We start from the raw sequence: 15,481 nt of genomic DNA on the forward strand, positions 1-15,481 counted from the left end.
CCAGAATGATTTGTTTAATGTCAACAAAATGGCTCCACACACAGCTGGCAATTAGCTTAGCATTAGCTGATCATAATCAGTACAACCTTCACAAAATGATTTTACACACATATGTGTCCATTACAATCTATGCAAGAATCGGAATCCATGATTTGTCACCAGCACTTGAAAATGGGAATAAAACCGTAAATAAATAAATTATTACTGCACAAACGATTTTCTGATAATAATTTATTGATACAAATAGCGAGTGCTGGCAGTCACTCACTTAACCTCTGGAACTCACATTCAGTGTTGTTGTGTGTGTACTGTATGTAGCTAGTGGGCTAAGCTGTAGCATTAGTCTTTCAAAAGGAGACAACTCACAAATGTGAACATTTTGGGAGTCATTCTGAGTATGAAAGTGAGGAATCAGATTCTGACAGTGACAGTTAGGTGCTGCCCCCCCCCCCATCCTTTTGGCCAAGAATCTGAGGATCCCTTGCCCACCAACAAAGTCCCAGGGCTCTCTGAAGATGCTGGTGTTGATGAAGGCCGACCAACACTGGGTGAAGTACAGGTCTGCGGTTGCTGGAAGTCCGTCAGCCATTTCACCCCTCCTGGTCCTGCTGTTGGCTTTGAGTCCCAGTCTGGAGGGAAAAGCCCCATGCAATCTCCCTCTGAGGCAGAGTGCTTCAAGTTTGTTCTGATAGAAGAGCTGGTGGGAGACAGTGGAGGAGACCAATCGCTATGCCTTGGAGCTACAGGAGAAGAGAGAGCCAGGAGTGAGGGGGAAGCTCACTAAATGGATGACAACCACAATTAGTGAAATGTTAACCTTCCTGGTGACAGTCCTTCTCATGGGAATAGTGAAGATGAACTGCCTGAAGGGAATAATGGAGCACGGATCCTATGTTTGCAACTCTTATTTGCTGCTCTCTTTTCCCAAGACTGCTTCCTAGTTCTGTTGCGATGCCTACATTTCATCAACAATGCTACTGCCAACCTAAATGACCCGTTACACAAAAGGAAAATGTTCTTACCAGCCTGACATCGCCATTTGGTTGGACATTTTTGCCATACAAGGACCTATGCTTTGATGAGTCCCTGATTTTATGGAAGTTGTAGGCTGGTGTTCCGTCAATATATTCCCTCCAAAAAACACAGGTTTGGGGTCAAGTTCTTTGTTATGTGAGACATGAAGTCAGGATTTTTCCAGGACATTATAGTCTAAGGCCAGGGCAGCTTCAAAGAACACAACACAAGCTAATACTTCTCTGACACCATTAGCATTGTTTTACAGAATGAATAGACAAATGTAGTTAGCTACATAAGCCCAATTGAGTATAACACCATGAAGGTAATGAAATTCGTACCTTGCGTGTCTGCGGCTATAAAGGGATACAAACAGAATACATTGTGCTCCATACATACAGTGCATTTGAAAAGTATTCAGACCCCTTCCCCTTTCTATTGTGTTACGTTACAACCTTATTCTAATATTGATTAAATATGTATTTTTCATCGATCTACACACAATACCCCATAATGACAAAGTGATATCCGATTTTTAGAAATGTTTGCACATTTATTTTTTTTAAAACAACAGAAATACCGTATTTGTATAAGTATTCAGACCCTTTGCTATGAGACTCGAAATTGAGCTCAGATGCATCCTGTTTGCATTGATCATCCTTGAGATGTTTCTACAACTTGATTGGAGTCCACCTGTGGTAAATTCAATTGATTGGACGTAATTTGGAAAGGCACACACCTGTCTATATAAGGTCCCACAGTTGACAGTCCATGTCAGAGCAAAGACAAAGCCATGAGGTCGAAGGGATTCACCGTAAAGCTCCAAGACAGGATTTTGTTGAGGCACAGATCTGGGGAAAGGTACCAAAAGATGTATGCAGCATTGAAAGTCCCCAAGAACACAGTGGCCTCCATCATTCTTAAATGGAAGGAGTTTGGAACTACCAAGACTTTTCCTAGAGCTGTCCGCCCAGCCAAACTGAGCAATCGGTGGAGAAGGGCCTTGGTCAGGGAGGTGACCAAGAACGTGATGGTCACTGACAGAGCTCCAGAGTACCTCTGTGGAAATGAGAGAAACTCCCAGAAGCACAACGTTCTCTGCAGCCCTCCACCAAAAACATGTTTTTGCTTTGTCATCACGGGGTATTGTGTGTAGATTGATAAGGAATTTTAAAAAAATCTATATTAGAATAAATCTGTACCATAAGGAAATTTGGAAAATGTCCAGGTGTCTGAGTATTTTCCGAATGCACTGTACATACTGTGTACTACAGTAGAAACGACATGACACAATATGCAGAAACTATTATGATACCGCAATAAGGCACTTAACTCTGGACATGTGTGCGTTCCTATCAAAGTATCATTAGTAAGGAAAACAACAATGAAGGCAATGCAGGCACCAGACAGAAAATATGACGGGGAAAAGTTTGTGCTGTTTTCTGTTCTGACTGGAGATATGCCATACAAGTGTGTGAACAGGTGATTAGAATTCAGGTGATTGAGATCTGGAGAGTGAGCTGCGTTCAGGGGATCTACGTGTTTGAGGGTGTGAGTTGGAAGCAGAAGTTAAACTAGGTACTTTGATGTCCAAACTTGTCTATTATTGGTTTAGATTTTGTCCGGTCCATACCAACTAAATTTGGTCTTGTTTGTGGCGGAGCTCATTAAAATAATGTATAATAATTTGTAGAATAATACCCAAACATGCAAAGGAGGATATTACATGTTCCTACATTTGTGTACCTATTTATAATACATCACCATGAAAAGAATGACATTAATATCCATAATTATACATTTCTGTGTATTACATATCAGGGACCCATGATGAAATTCCTTTACCGCAATTATTGCCCTAATATATACCACCTCCCAGAGGGGCTCATTGGAGTGGGAGGGCACATGTAGACCCCTATCTGTGCACATGTCTGCATATACAGTGCCTTCAGAAAGTATTCACACCCCTTGACCTTTTCCACATTTTGTTGTGTTACAGCCTGAATTGAGATTTTGTGTCACTGATCTACACACAATACCCCATAATTTCAGTGGAACTTTTGTAGATTTGTTTTTTATATTAATAAAATATTCGAAGCTGAAAGGTCTTGAATCAATGTGAGGGGAAAATTCAACCCCTTTGTTATGGCAAGCCTAAATAAGTTCAGGAGTAAAAATGTGCTTAACAAATCTCATAATAAGTTGCATGGACTCATTCCGTGTTCAATTATGGTGGTTAACATGATTTTTTTATGACTAGTTGAACTCTGTACCCCATACATACAATTGCCTGTAAGGTCCCTCAATCGAGAAGTGAATTTCAAGCACAGATTCAACCACAAAGACCAGGGAGGTTTTCCAATGCCTCGCTAAGAAGGGCACTGATTGGTACAGTAGATGTGTAAAAATAAAAAAAAGCAAATGCTGAATATCCCTTCGAGCATGGTGAAGTTATTAACTACTATTACTTTGGATTGTGTATAAATACACCCACTCGCTAGAAAGATACAGGCACCCTTCCTAACTCAGTTGCTGGAGAGGAAGGAAACTGCTCAGGGATTTCAGCATGAGGCCAATGGTGATTTGAAAACAGTTACAGAGTATAATGGTTGTGATATTAGTTTGTAATATTAGTAAATGGAATACAGCTATAAGCGTAAGCAATACCTTTGTGATTCAATCAAATCAATCAATCAAATGTATTTATAAAGCCCTTCTTACATCAGCCGATGTCACTAAGTGCTATACAGAAACCCAGCCTAAAACCCCAAACAGCAAGCAATGCAGATGTGGAAGCACAGTGGCTAGGAAAATCTCCCTAAAAGGCAGGAATCTAGGAAGAAACCTAGAGAGGGACCAGGCTCTGAGTGGTGGCCAGTCCTCTTCTGGTTGTGCAGGGTGGAGATTATAACAGTACATGGCCACGATGTTCAAAAGTTCATGGATGACCAGCAGGGTCAAATAATAATTCCATTTGACTTTCATGCAACATCATTATTTGGACTGGAGCCTAGAACACAGGCATGCTACTGTATGAGTTCCAGTCCCTGGAGCAGAGCTGCCTTTGAATTGAAGAGCTTAGAAGTTTAAAGCCAGGTGTCACCCTTTTCCCTCCCACCAACCAGCATGATATCGGCCTAGTTTTCCCTCCCGTCAATGCTCAAGCAGCCCCAAGCCCCAGTGTTTTATGATGCTTCCCAGACTCAAATATTTGGAGATGTTACTGCTGTATGACTCTGGGTGCTTCCCTGATTTGACAATGAGTACATACTTAGTTTAGGAGTACATATGAGTACATACTTATATATTGTATGTTGGTGAGACACTAGAAGTTGGCTCTGATGTTTTTGGGGACTAGGTGTACAGGTAGTAAGGTTGGAAAATCTTTAGTAATCAGTTTGACATTTTTAACCATTTTGGATTGGTTATAAATGAACATCAACTATAGATTTGATGAACATAGCTGTAACAATGCCTTTGATGTGTGGGCAGATGTCAATGGATGAGATTTGCCAAAAGTACATTGTCATGATTCCTAAGGTAAAAGATTCCATTAATGTCGGATACAAATTATATAGTAATTAAATCGAATATGTGGATTTTGAGTCTATTATAGGTTGCACATCCGCTGTAAAAAGTAGTCCAAGGTTGCACAGACATACAAACACACGCATGCACGCATATAAAAAAACCACACACACACACGTTTTGCTCTGCGGGGTTTTCTGAGGAAACAATGTGTGTCATTCAGCCAGGAGGGGTGAGTGCGGAGTCAAGCGCAGAGAGCAGAGGAAAATGGGGGAATCCAAACTTTATTGCGGTATCCACAATTAAAGCCAAAAACAACAGGCGAAGACAAAAGTGTCCAACCCAAAACTGGGCACAAACAGACAGGGAACACAACATGCAACCAACCTAGACTAACAGAAAACAAGCCCGCACAAAAGCAGGCGGGCCTAACAGGCTTAAATAGTCCTGAACCAAACTCAAACAAGAAACAGGTGCAACCAATAAGCCATAACAAACAGAAAAGGAAAAGAGGATCGGTGGCAGCTAGTAGACCGGCGACGACGACCGCCGACCGCCGACCGCCGCCCGAACAGGCAGGGGAGCCACCTTCGGTGGAAGTTGTGACAATGTGGCCATGTATTTCATACTCCTCTATTCCTTAGTGTAAAGTATTTGACCTCTTCAGAATTTCCTCTGCTGTTTGGCTCTTTAGAGAATCCTACTATAAAACCTGAGATTTCTGAATCGTCGCTGCCAAGCTTGAGAATCCAGCTACGTTTCACTTCCAAAAATATTTTATCCTACCGTTTCTACCTATAGTTTTGTCCTACTTACGAGCCCATTCCAAACAGTGCAGAGTTAAAAAGTGTGCAATCCAAATATTTGCTCAATGAAAAAGGAAATTGTAACACAATAAAAACAATAATGACACTATATACAAGGAGAACCAGTACTGAGTCAATGTGCAGGGGTATAAGCTAGGTGAGGTAATTGAAGTAATACAGTATGTACATGTGTAGGGGTAAAAGTGACTAGGCAATCAGAATATACTTAGCAGCAGCGTATGTGAAGTGTGAAAGTGTGTCTATGTGTAAGTGTGTGTGTGGCATCAATATGCATGCATGTGGTTGTGTGTGTGTGCCTTTAAATTGTTTAACTTGGGTCATACATTTCATCTAGCCTTCCACAAGCTTCCCACAATAAGTTGGGTGAATTTTGGCCCATTCCTCCTGACAGAGCTGGTGTAATTGAGTCAGGTTTGTAGGCCTTGCTCGAACACACTTTTTCAGTTCTAGCCACAAATTTTCTATAGGATTGAGGTCAGGGCTTTGCGATGGCCACTCCAATACATTGACTTTGTTGTCCTTAATCCATTTTGCCACAGCTTTGAAAGTATGCTTGGTTCATTGTCCATTTGGAAGACGCATTTGCAACCAAGCTTTAACTTCCTGACTGATGTCTTGAGATTTTGCTTCAATACATCCACATAATTGTCCTTGCTCATGATGCCATCTATTTTGTGAAGTACACCAGTCCCTCCTGCAGCAAAGCACCCCCACAACATGATGCTGCCACCCTCGTGCTTCACGTTTGGGATGGTGTTCTTCAGCTTGCAAGCCTCCACCTTTTTCCTCCAAACATAACTGTGGTTATTATGGCTAAACAGTTCTATTTTTGTTTCATCAGACCAGAGGACATTTCTCCAAATAGTATGATCTTTGTCCCCATGAGCAGTTGCAAACCGTAGTCTTGCTTTTTTATGCCGGTTTTGGAGCAGTGGCTTCTTCCTTGCCGAGGGGCCTTTCAGGTTATGTCGACATAGGACTCGTTTTACTGTGGATATAGATACTTTTGTACCTATTTCCTCCAGCATCTTCACAAGGTCCTTTGCCGTTGTTCTGGGATTGATTTGCACTTAACGCACCACAATATGCTAGAAGACAGGTTGCGTGGTCCCATGGTGTTTATACTTGTGTACTATTGTTTGTACAGATGAACGTGGTACCTTCAGGCATTTGGAAATTGCTCCCAAGGATGAACCAGACTTGCGGAGGTCTACATTTTTTTTCTGAGATCTTGGCTGATTTCTTTTGATTTTCCCATGATGTCAAGCAAAGAGGCACTGAGTTTGAAGGTAGCCCTTGAAATACATCCACAGGTATGCCTCCAATTGACTCAAATATGTCAAGTAGCCTAACAGAAGCTTCTAAAGCCATGACATAATTTTCTAGAATTTTGCCAAAACTAGACTTGCCAAAACTATAGTTTGTTTAACAAGAAATTTGTGGAGTAGTTAAAAAACGAGTTTTAATGACTCCAACCTAAAGTCATGTAACGTTTTCCATTTGGAGCCATTCATATAAGAACAGAAAATTGAAACGCTCCATCGTCAAATAAACACCCTAAAGAAATCTTCCAACATCCACAGACCTTGATTATCAGCTCCCTCCCTCGCTGTGCTGACATGAACAGAGTGACGCATTTCCTGGGGTCTTGATTTCTGACTACCATTAGGGCACTGCAACTGAGCATGTTTTAATCTCTGGCAACCACCATTATCAAGCTAGATGACTTCGGTAGAGGTTTGAGCAGGACTTATTTAGTCATTGGCTCCCGCCCCGCACCTGCAGGTTTTCATACCGCACCTGCCCACACCCGCTGGGCGCTACTGAAAGAGCTGGTCCCGAACCCAACTGCAGTCCCGTAATGTTATTTTATGCGTATGTGACTCAGCACACTTGTCCTATCAAATTTGGGACAAGTAAGCCTACTCTATTTAATTGAGACCAAACGCACACCTGATCTCGCAAGTATTGCTACTAAACTTGAAGCAGCATCAATGATGAAAGCAGACACTTGCACTTTCTCTTGAGCTACGTTTTGTATATAGGATATAGCCTACCTTTTATGAGGATGATTTGCAGGCAGAGACAAATACAGTGCCTTCAGAAGGTTTTCATACCCCTTGACTTAATCCACATTTTGTTGTGTTACAGCCTACATTCAGAATGGATGCTCTCCCATCTACACACAATACCCAATATTGGCAAAGTGAAAACATACAGTATTTGTAGATTTTTTTCAAATGTATTGAAATTGAAATACTGAAATGTAATTTACATAAGTATTCACACCATAGAGCCAATACACATTAGAATCACCTTTGGGTAAGTCTTTAAAAGCTTTGCACACCTGGATTGCACAATATTTCCCCAAGACTACAAGCTCTGTTAAATTGGTTTTGATCATTGCTAGACAACTAAGACTTGAGTCTTGTCATAGATTTTCAAGCAGATTTAAGTCAAAAGTGTAACTCAGCCACTCGGGAACATTCACTGCCTCTTGGTTAGCAACTCTAGTGTAGATTTGGACTTGTGATTTAGGTTATTGTCCTGCTGAAAGGTTAATTCATCTTCCAGTGTCTGGTGGAAAGCACACTGAACCAGGTTTTTTCTCTAAGATTTTGCCTGTGCTGAGCTCCATTCCATTAATTTTTTGATCCTGAAAAACTCCCCTGTCCTTAACGATTAGATGGATACCCATAACATGATGCAGTCACCACTATACTTGGAAATATGGACAGTGGTACTCAGTAATGTTTGGGGAAAATACAATACAACACAGCACTTTGTACTCAGGACAAAAAGTGAATTGATTTGCCACATTTTTTGCAGTATTACTTTAGTGCCTTCCTTCTTTTCATCTGTCAATTAGGTTAGTATTGTGGAGTAACTACCATATTGATGATGCATCCTCGGTTTTCTCCTATCACAGCTATGAACTATTTGAAACTCACCAATGGCCTCATGGTAAAATTCCTGAGGGGTTTCCTTCCTCTCCGATAACTGAGTATCTTTGTAGTGACTGGGTGTATTGTTACACCATCCAAAGTACAATTAATAACTTCACCATGCTCAATGGGATATTCATTGTCATATTTAATTGAATTGGAAAGATAAATGCTACGTGATTCTCCGCCCATGCATAGGCATCCGACACTATTTAATAAAGACCACACATACAGTATACTAGGCGCACTTGATCTCTCACGACCAACTAGGAGAGGAGAGGTGGACTACTTAACTTCAAGCAGTGAATCTTAATACAATAGGTAGGCCTAGGCTAACTCACACAAAGCAGAAAGATAAAAATAATTCCCAAATAATCTGCGGAATGACAAAATATATTTTCATCCCAACGTTGTCTGTCTTACTACCCGCTCCCAACCGCAGTGTGAAAAATGCTGACGCAATGATCTCAACCCTCTAGACTACAGTCAACTGTTCCTTCACAGACTCTCCAGCCCATTCATCTCAGCAGGAGACTTGGAGGGCCGAGATGTATAGACTCTGCTCCCTGCTTTTCATCAGCCAGTTAGTCTGGTCAGGTCTCCTCGCTCTGAAGTCACACTGAGGGAAACTAGACTGCCAAAGGTTAAGACCTGCTGAGGGAGTTGCAGTGTAGTTTAGCGTGTCCCTTCGCTTTACAACAAAATGTCAGATTCCTTGGTTGAGGTATTATACCTGTTTTGAAAGCACTTGACTGCTGTTGCTACCGTTGACCGGCTACGGTTGATAGAGGGTTGGAGATGGTTTATAATGTACTTATGGCATTATTGATATGATAAGAACCAGTGATGGCTGATTAAGGTATCTGTAATGAAAATCAGGCTCTGATATTTACATGTTGTGTTGACCATCTTCAGATGCTTACTTTGCAAACGTCTGTGTTCAACAAAACGGATATGTCCAGCTAGTGAAAGCAAAAGTATATTTCATAGGGAACCAAATTCTTAAGTGAAATTGACCTTACATAAAGGCGAACTACACTGAACTAAAATATAAACGCAATATGCAACAATTTCAACTATTTTACTGAGTTACAGTTCATGTAAGGAAATCAGTCAATTTAAATAGTAATTTGGCCTTAATCTATGGATTTCACATGACTGGGAATACAGATATACTGTACATCTGTTGATCACAGATACCTTAAAAAAAGGTAGGGGAATGGATCAGAAAACCAGTCAGTATCTTGCCTCATGGTCACAGATCTCTTTTGCATAGAGTTGATCAGACTGTTGATTGTGGTCTGTGGGAATGTTGTCCCACTCCTCTTCAATGGCTGTGCGAAGTTGCTGGATATTGGCGGGAACTGGAAATGTTGACATCAGCAATCCACTCACGACACGATGCCATACATGCTGTCTGCCATCTGCAGTGCAGTTGAAATCAGGATTCATCAGTGAAGAGCACACTTGTCCAGCGTGCCAGTGGCCATCGATGGTGAGCATTTACCCACTGAAGATCATTATGACGCCGAACTGCAGTCAGGTCAAGACACTGGTGAGAACAAGCAGCACGCAGATGAGCTTCCTGATATGGTGTCTGACAGTTTGTTCAGAAATTCTTCAGTTGTGCAAACCCACAGTTTCATCAGCTGTCCGGTGGCTGGTTTTGGACAATCCCACAGATGAAGAAGCCAGATGAGGAGGTCCTGGGCTGGTGTGGTTACACTTGGTCTGCGGTTGTGAGGTCAGTTAGACGTACTGCCAAATCCTCTAAAACAATGTTGGAGGCGGGTTAAGGTAGAGAACTGCACATTAATTATCTGTCAACAGCTCTGGTGGACATTCCTGCCGTCAGCATGCCAATTTAATGCTCCCTCAAAAGCTGAGACATCTGTGGCATTGTGTTGTGTGACATAAATAAACATTTTAGAGTGACCTTTTTTTGTCCCCAACACAAGGTGCACCTGTTTAGTGATCATGCTGTTTAATCAGCATCTTGATATAACACACCTGTAAGGTGGATGGATTATCTTGGCAAAGGAGAAATTCTCACTGACAGCGATGTAAACAAATTTGTGCACAACATTTTAGAGAAATAAGCTTTTTGTTTATCTTTTATTTCAGCTCATGAAACCTGGGACCAACACTTTACATGTTGCATTTATATTTTTTCTCAGTATACTTTCAGCAATTTACTTGTATTTTCTTCATTGATTTGTAACGGAACATCTCATCAAAATCAAATTGTATTGGTCACACACATGGTTAGCAGATGTTATTGCGAGTGTAGCGAAATGCTTGTACTTCTAGTTCCGACAGTGCGGCAATATCTAACAAGTAATATCTAACAATTCCTCAACAAATAACTAATACACACAAAACTAAGTAAAGGAATGGAATAAGAATATATAAATATATGAATGAGCAATGACAGAGCGGCATAGGCGAAGATGCAATAGATAGTATAGAATACAGTATATACATATGAGATGAGTAATGCAGGTTATGCAAATATTATTAAAGTTGCATTATTAAAGTGACTATTGTTCCATTCATTAAAGTGGCCAATGATTTTCAAGTCTGTATGTAGGCAGCAGCCTCTCTGTGCTAGTGATGGCTGTTTAACAGTCTGATGGCCTTGAGCTAGAAACTGTTTTTCAGTCTCTCGGTCCTAGCTTTGATGCACCTGTACTGACCTCGCGTTCTGGATGGTAGCGGGGTGAACAGGCAGTGGCTTGGGTGGTTGTTGTCCTTGATTATCTTTTTGGCCTTCCTGTGACATCGGGTTGCTGTAGGGCAGGTAGTTTTCCCCTGGTGATGTGTCTGGAGAGCCCTGTGGTTGTGTGCCTGTGCAGTTGCCATACCAGGCAGTGATATAGCCCAACAGGATGCTCTCAATTGTGCATCTGAAAAGTTTGTGAGGGTTTTAGGTGACAAGCCAAATCTGTAAGGATTGGAGAAAGCTATTCTGTGGCATTTAAAAGTAGGTTAGGAACTGTCCCCTAAATGAGCCAGAAATGAACATTAGAAATGCATAATAATTAGAGCTTTAGATATAAAGGTCAATGAGATGTACGAGAGCAAACCACTCACCCCATGGTCCCCAATCACTGGTTACATACCTATCTGCCTTTCCTATCCATTATAATTACCCTTATTAGCTACACTGGATGTCAAAAATGCAACATGTAAGTCCAGGTTCAATTTTGAGTTTTATTACACCTACCTAGCAGTCAATGCGGACTGAAATCCAACATTCAAATGGCATATGCCTATCTAAAGTATATATTTATACATTTATATATGATAGTGTCTCGTGAGAATGTACAATGTTCTACATGGTAATGACCATACATGAGTTGTAAGCTTGCTACATGGTTTTGATGGTTTGAATTGTGATGGTTGAGATGAGGTCAACATTTTTCTAACAAAAGTGCTGTATCTATATTCTTACTAAATGTATGATTGAATTAAATTCTAATTCAAAGTACTATGTTTTTTTGTCCAATTTCCTTAGTACCTGCAAAGATCACAAACATATCGACGGACATCACAGTGAACGAGGGCAGCAACATTACTCTAATGTGTCTTGCCATTGGACGACCAGAACCCAACATCATATGGAAGCATCGCTCGGCTAAAGGTAAGACAGGGCCTCCACCAATACTAACTCTGCAAACTGAGGTGGGTCGTTCTTGAATTGAAGTGGGATTGGGCATGTCATTTTTTAAATCAAATTAACATAATTTTTCTATTCTAAATCAACTGATATGGCAGCTTAAATGACTTTCAGTCATTTTTAAGGAGTAGGCTAGGAGTAGTAGCATCAGTGATGGTTACACCAGTGACACATTTTAAGTAATTGAGGATGTTCTTAAATGGAGGCCACAGATGCTCAAATCTAAGGTGATTGACATTTTATAAATTAACGCTGGGCCAGTGTGTATATGGTTCCACACTTTTCAGTGTTAAAAGAGGAATTGACACAGATTTAGCACCATCAAATGTAATGACATTTTGTGAATAGGCCATAGATGTGCACATGTTCATGTTTTCATTATTCATAGAATGTTTGGAAATGAAGTAGTCGGTGTTTGTGAAAATTCTATAGCAATGAATGAGCAAGTGACCGTGCGTTTGGGCAATTAATAGACACTGAAGTAAATAAAAGCAAATAAAACTTGTCCGTCTTGTCCAGGTCGGAATCTACACAGACCTGGTGCTCCATTACCACTCACAGCTAGAGTAGACCTGTTATGCAAGAAGACCATGCCATATAGCCTATGCCATTCACATTGATGTTGCACTACTGTACTGTGCTTACAGGCAGCAGAACAATGCATTTTTGTTTAATTATTTAGAAAGCACTAGCCAAAGTTACAAAAGAAACCTGAATGGTTTTCTGCAAATATATAAATACCACATCTTACTTTTGGGAACTTTAAATTGAATCCAACAACCAAGAAGTAGGCTATTTATTCCTCAGTTGCCTATGCCCAACAACAACAACATTAGCCTGAGCCAGATTAGCTCAAATCTAGCAAAGGGGACGGTAGATAAACCCTCAAACTTTTCAGCATGTAGTTGCCAGTCTAAATTGCACTGTGAATACAATGACGAATAGTTCCCTGCTCGGCTTGCAGCAGCCGGCCCCAATCCCATAATAACCAACGTTTTAACAAGTGATGTGATTTATAGCTGGCCTGCCTGCTCATTTGATCGATGCCAAATACATTTGGAAAACTATGAGATATGCTAACAGTCGTTCAAGTTTGAGTAGATGAGTAGCTATTTTATTAGTGCATGAGTCACATTTCTTGGTAGCTAACCAAATGAATGCAATCCCAGTAGCTGTAGCCACCGAAGCGGGAAAAAAGTTTTGCAGAAGAAGTCTGACACCCACCCACTTCCAGGCGATGACATGACATCCTTCCAGCAGCTACTTCCAGCAGCTACTTCCAGCAGCTACTTCCAGCAGCTACTTCCAGCAGCTACTTCCAGCAGCTACTTCCAGCAGCTACTTCCAGCAGCTACTTCCAGCAGCTACTTCCAGCAGCTACAGTACAAGGCTCTGTGTCATTTTAGGTTCCAGCTAGTTTAATGATTGAGCTATCAAGTCTTACACTGTAGCTAACTTGCTTAATAAGTAGACCTAAATAAAGAGTAAATAGATAAGCAATAGCCTTAGCCACATACTACATAGTTGGATTGATTGTGTTGAGATTCCCAATCACTGCCCTTTTCATCCGTTTTTTGTCCAATATATTGGGTGAGTGAAACTGAAACAGTTCGTCGCCAGGATGTCTGGAGGCAACAAATCGAATCAAATTGTATTTGTCACAATACTACAGGTGAAATTATTTGTGAGATTTGTCACAACCTTACAGTGAAATGCTTACTTACAATCCTTTAACCATCAATGCAGTTTTAAGAAATACCAATAACAACAAAAAATTATATAAATATCAAATAATTAAAGAGCAACAGTAAATAACAATAGCGGGGCTATATACAGGGGGTACCAGTACAGAGTCAATGTGCGGGGGGCATCGGTGTCGAGGTAATTGAGGTGTTATGTACATGTAAATAGAGTTATTAAAGTGACTATGGGGGCCTCCTGCATCGCAGTGCCACCAGAGATTCTGGGTTCGAGCCCAGGCTCTGCCGCAGACTGTCGCGACCCGGAGGCTCATGGGGTGATGCACAATTGGCCAAGTGTCGTCCAGGGTTAGGGAGGGTTTGGCCAGCAGGGATATCCTTGTCTCATCGTGCACTAGTGATCTCTGTGGCGGGCAGGGCGCAGTGCACGGTGACCAGGTCGCTAGGTGTGAGGTGTTTCCTCCGACACATTGTTGCGGCTGGCTTCCGGGTTGGATGTGCGTTGTGTCAAGAAGCAGTGCGGCTTGGTTGTGTTGTGTTTCGGAGGATGCATGGCTCTCGACCTTCGCCTCTCCTGAGTCTGTACGGGAGTTGCAGCGACGAGACAAGAGAAAAAGGGGTAAAATACATTTTTTATGAAATGTAAAAAAGTGACTATGTTGCGGCTGATAATAACAGAGAGTAGCAGCAGTGAGTAGCAGCAGTGTAGTGTAGGTGGGGGCAATGCAAATAGTCTGGGTAGCCATTTGATTAGCTGTTCAGGAGTCTTATGGCTTGGGGGTAGAAGCTGTTTAGAAGTCTCTTGGATCTAGACTTGGCGCTCCGGTACCGCTTGCTGTGTGGTAGAAGAGAGAACAGTCTATGACTAGGGTTGCTGGAGTCTTTGACAATTTTTCGGGCACTGCCTGGTATAGTGGTCCTGGATGGCAGGAAGCTTGGTCCCGGTGATGTACTGGGCCGTACACACTACCCTCTGTAGTGCCTTGCGGTCGAAGGCATACCAGTCAGCGATGCAACCCGTCAGGATGTTCGATGGTGCAGCTGTAAAACCTTTTGAGGATCTGAGGACCCATGCCAAATCTTATCAGTCTCCTGGGGGGAATAGGTTTTATTGTGCCTTCTTCACAACTGTGCTTGGACCATGTTAGTTTGTTGGTGATGCGGACGTCAAGGACCTTGAAGCTCTCAATCTGCTCCACTACAGACCCGTCGATGAGAATGTGGGGCGTCTTCAGTCCTCCTTTTCCTGTAGTCCACAATCATCTCCTTTGTCTTGATCACGTTGAGGGAGAGGTTGTTGTCCTTGCACCGCACGGTCAGGTGTCTCATCTTTGTCGGTGATCAGGCGGTGATCACTGTTGTGTCATCAGCAAACTTAATGATGGTGTTAGAGTCATGCCTGGCCGTGCAGTCATGAGTGAACAGGGAGTACAGGAGGGGACTGAGCACACACCCCAGAGGGGCCCCGATGTTGAGGATCTGCATGGGAGATGTGTTCTTACCTACCCTTACAACCTGGGGCAGCCCGTCAGGTAGTCCAGGATCCAGTTGCAGAGGGAGGTGTTTAATCCCAGGGTCCTTAGTTTAGTGAGGTGCTTTGAGGGCACTAAGGTGTTGAACGCTGAGCTGTAGTCAATGAATAAATTAATAGCATTCTCACATAGGTGTTCATTTTGTTCAGGTGTGAAAGGGCAGTGTGGAGTGCAATAGAGATTGCATCATCTGTGGATCTGTTGGTGCGGTATGCAAATTGGAGTGGGTCTAGGGTTTCTGGGATAATGGTGTTGA

General features: G+C 41.9%; 1 protein-coding gene across 2 annotated transcripts in view; it reads left to right on the forward strand.

Annotated features, from left to right (window-relative positions):
• opcml (opioid binding protein/cell adhesion molecule-like) overlaps positions 1-15,481 on the forward strand; it is a 404,588-nt gene that overhangs the window by 314,072 nt on the left and 75,035 nt on the right. For both annotated transcript variants that reach the window (XM_024432025.2, XM_024432024.2), the window contains one exon: positions 11,832-11,957. In XM_024432025.2, coding sequence (XP_024287793.1) covers positions 11,832-11,957 — 126 coding nt within the window. The remainder of the gene's footprint in view (positions 1-11,831; positions 11,958-15,481) is intronic.

The sequence above is a fragment of the Oncorhynchus tshawytscha genome, linkage group LG09, assembly GCF_018296145.1.
Source record: "Oncorhynchus tshawytscha isolate Ot180627B linkage group LG09, Otsh_v2.0, whole genome shotgun sequence".
NCBI lineage: Eukaryota > Metazoa > Chordata > Actinopteri > Salmoniformes > Salmonidae > Oncorhynchus > Oncorhynchus tshawytscha.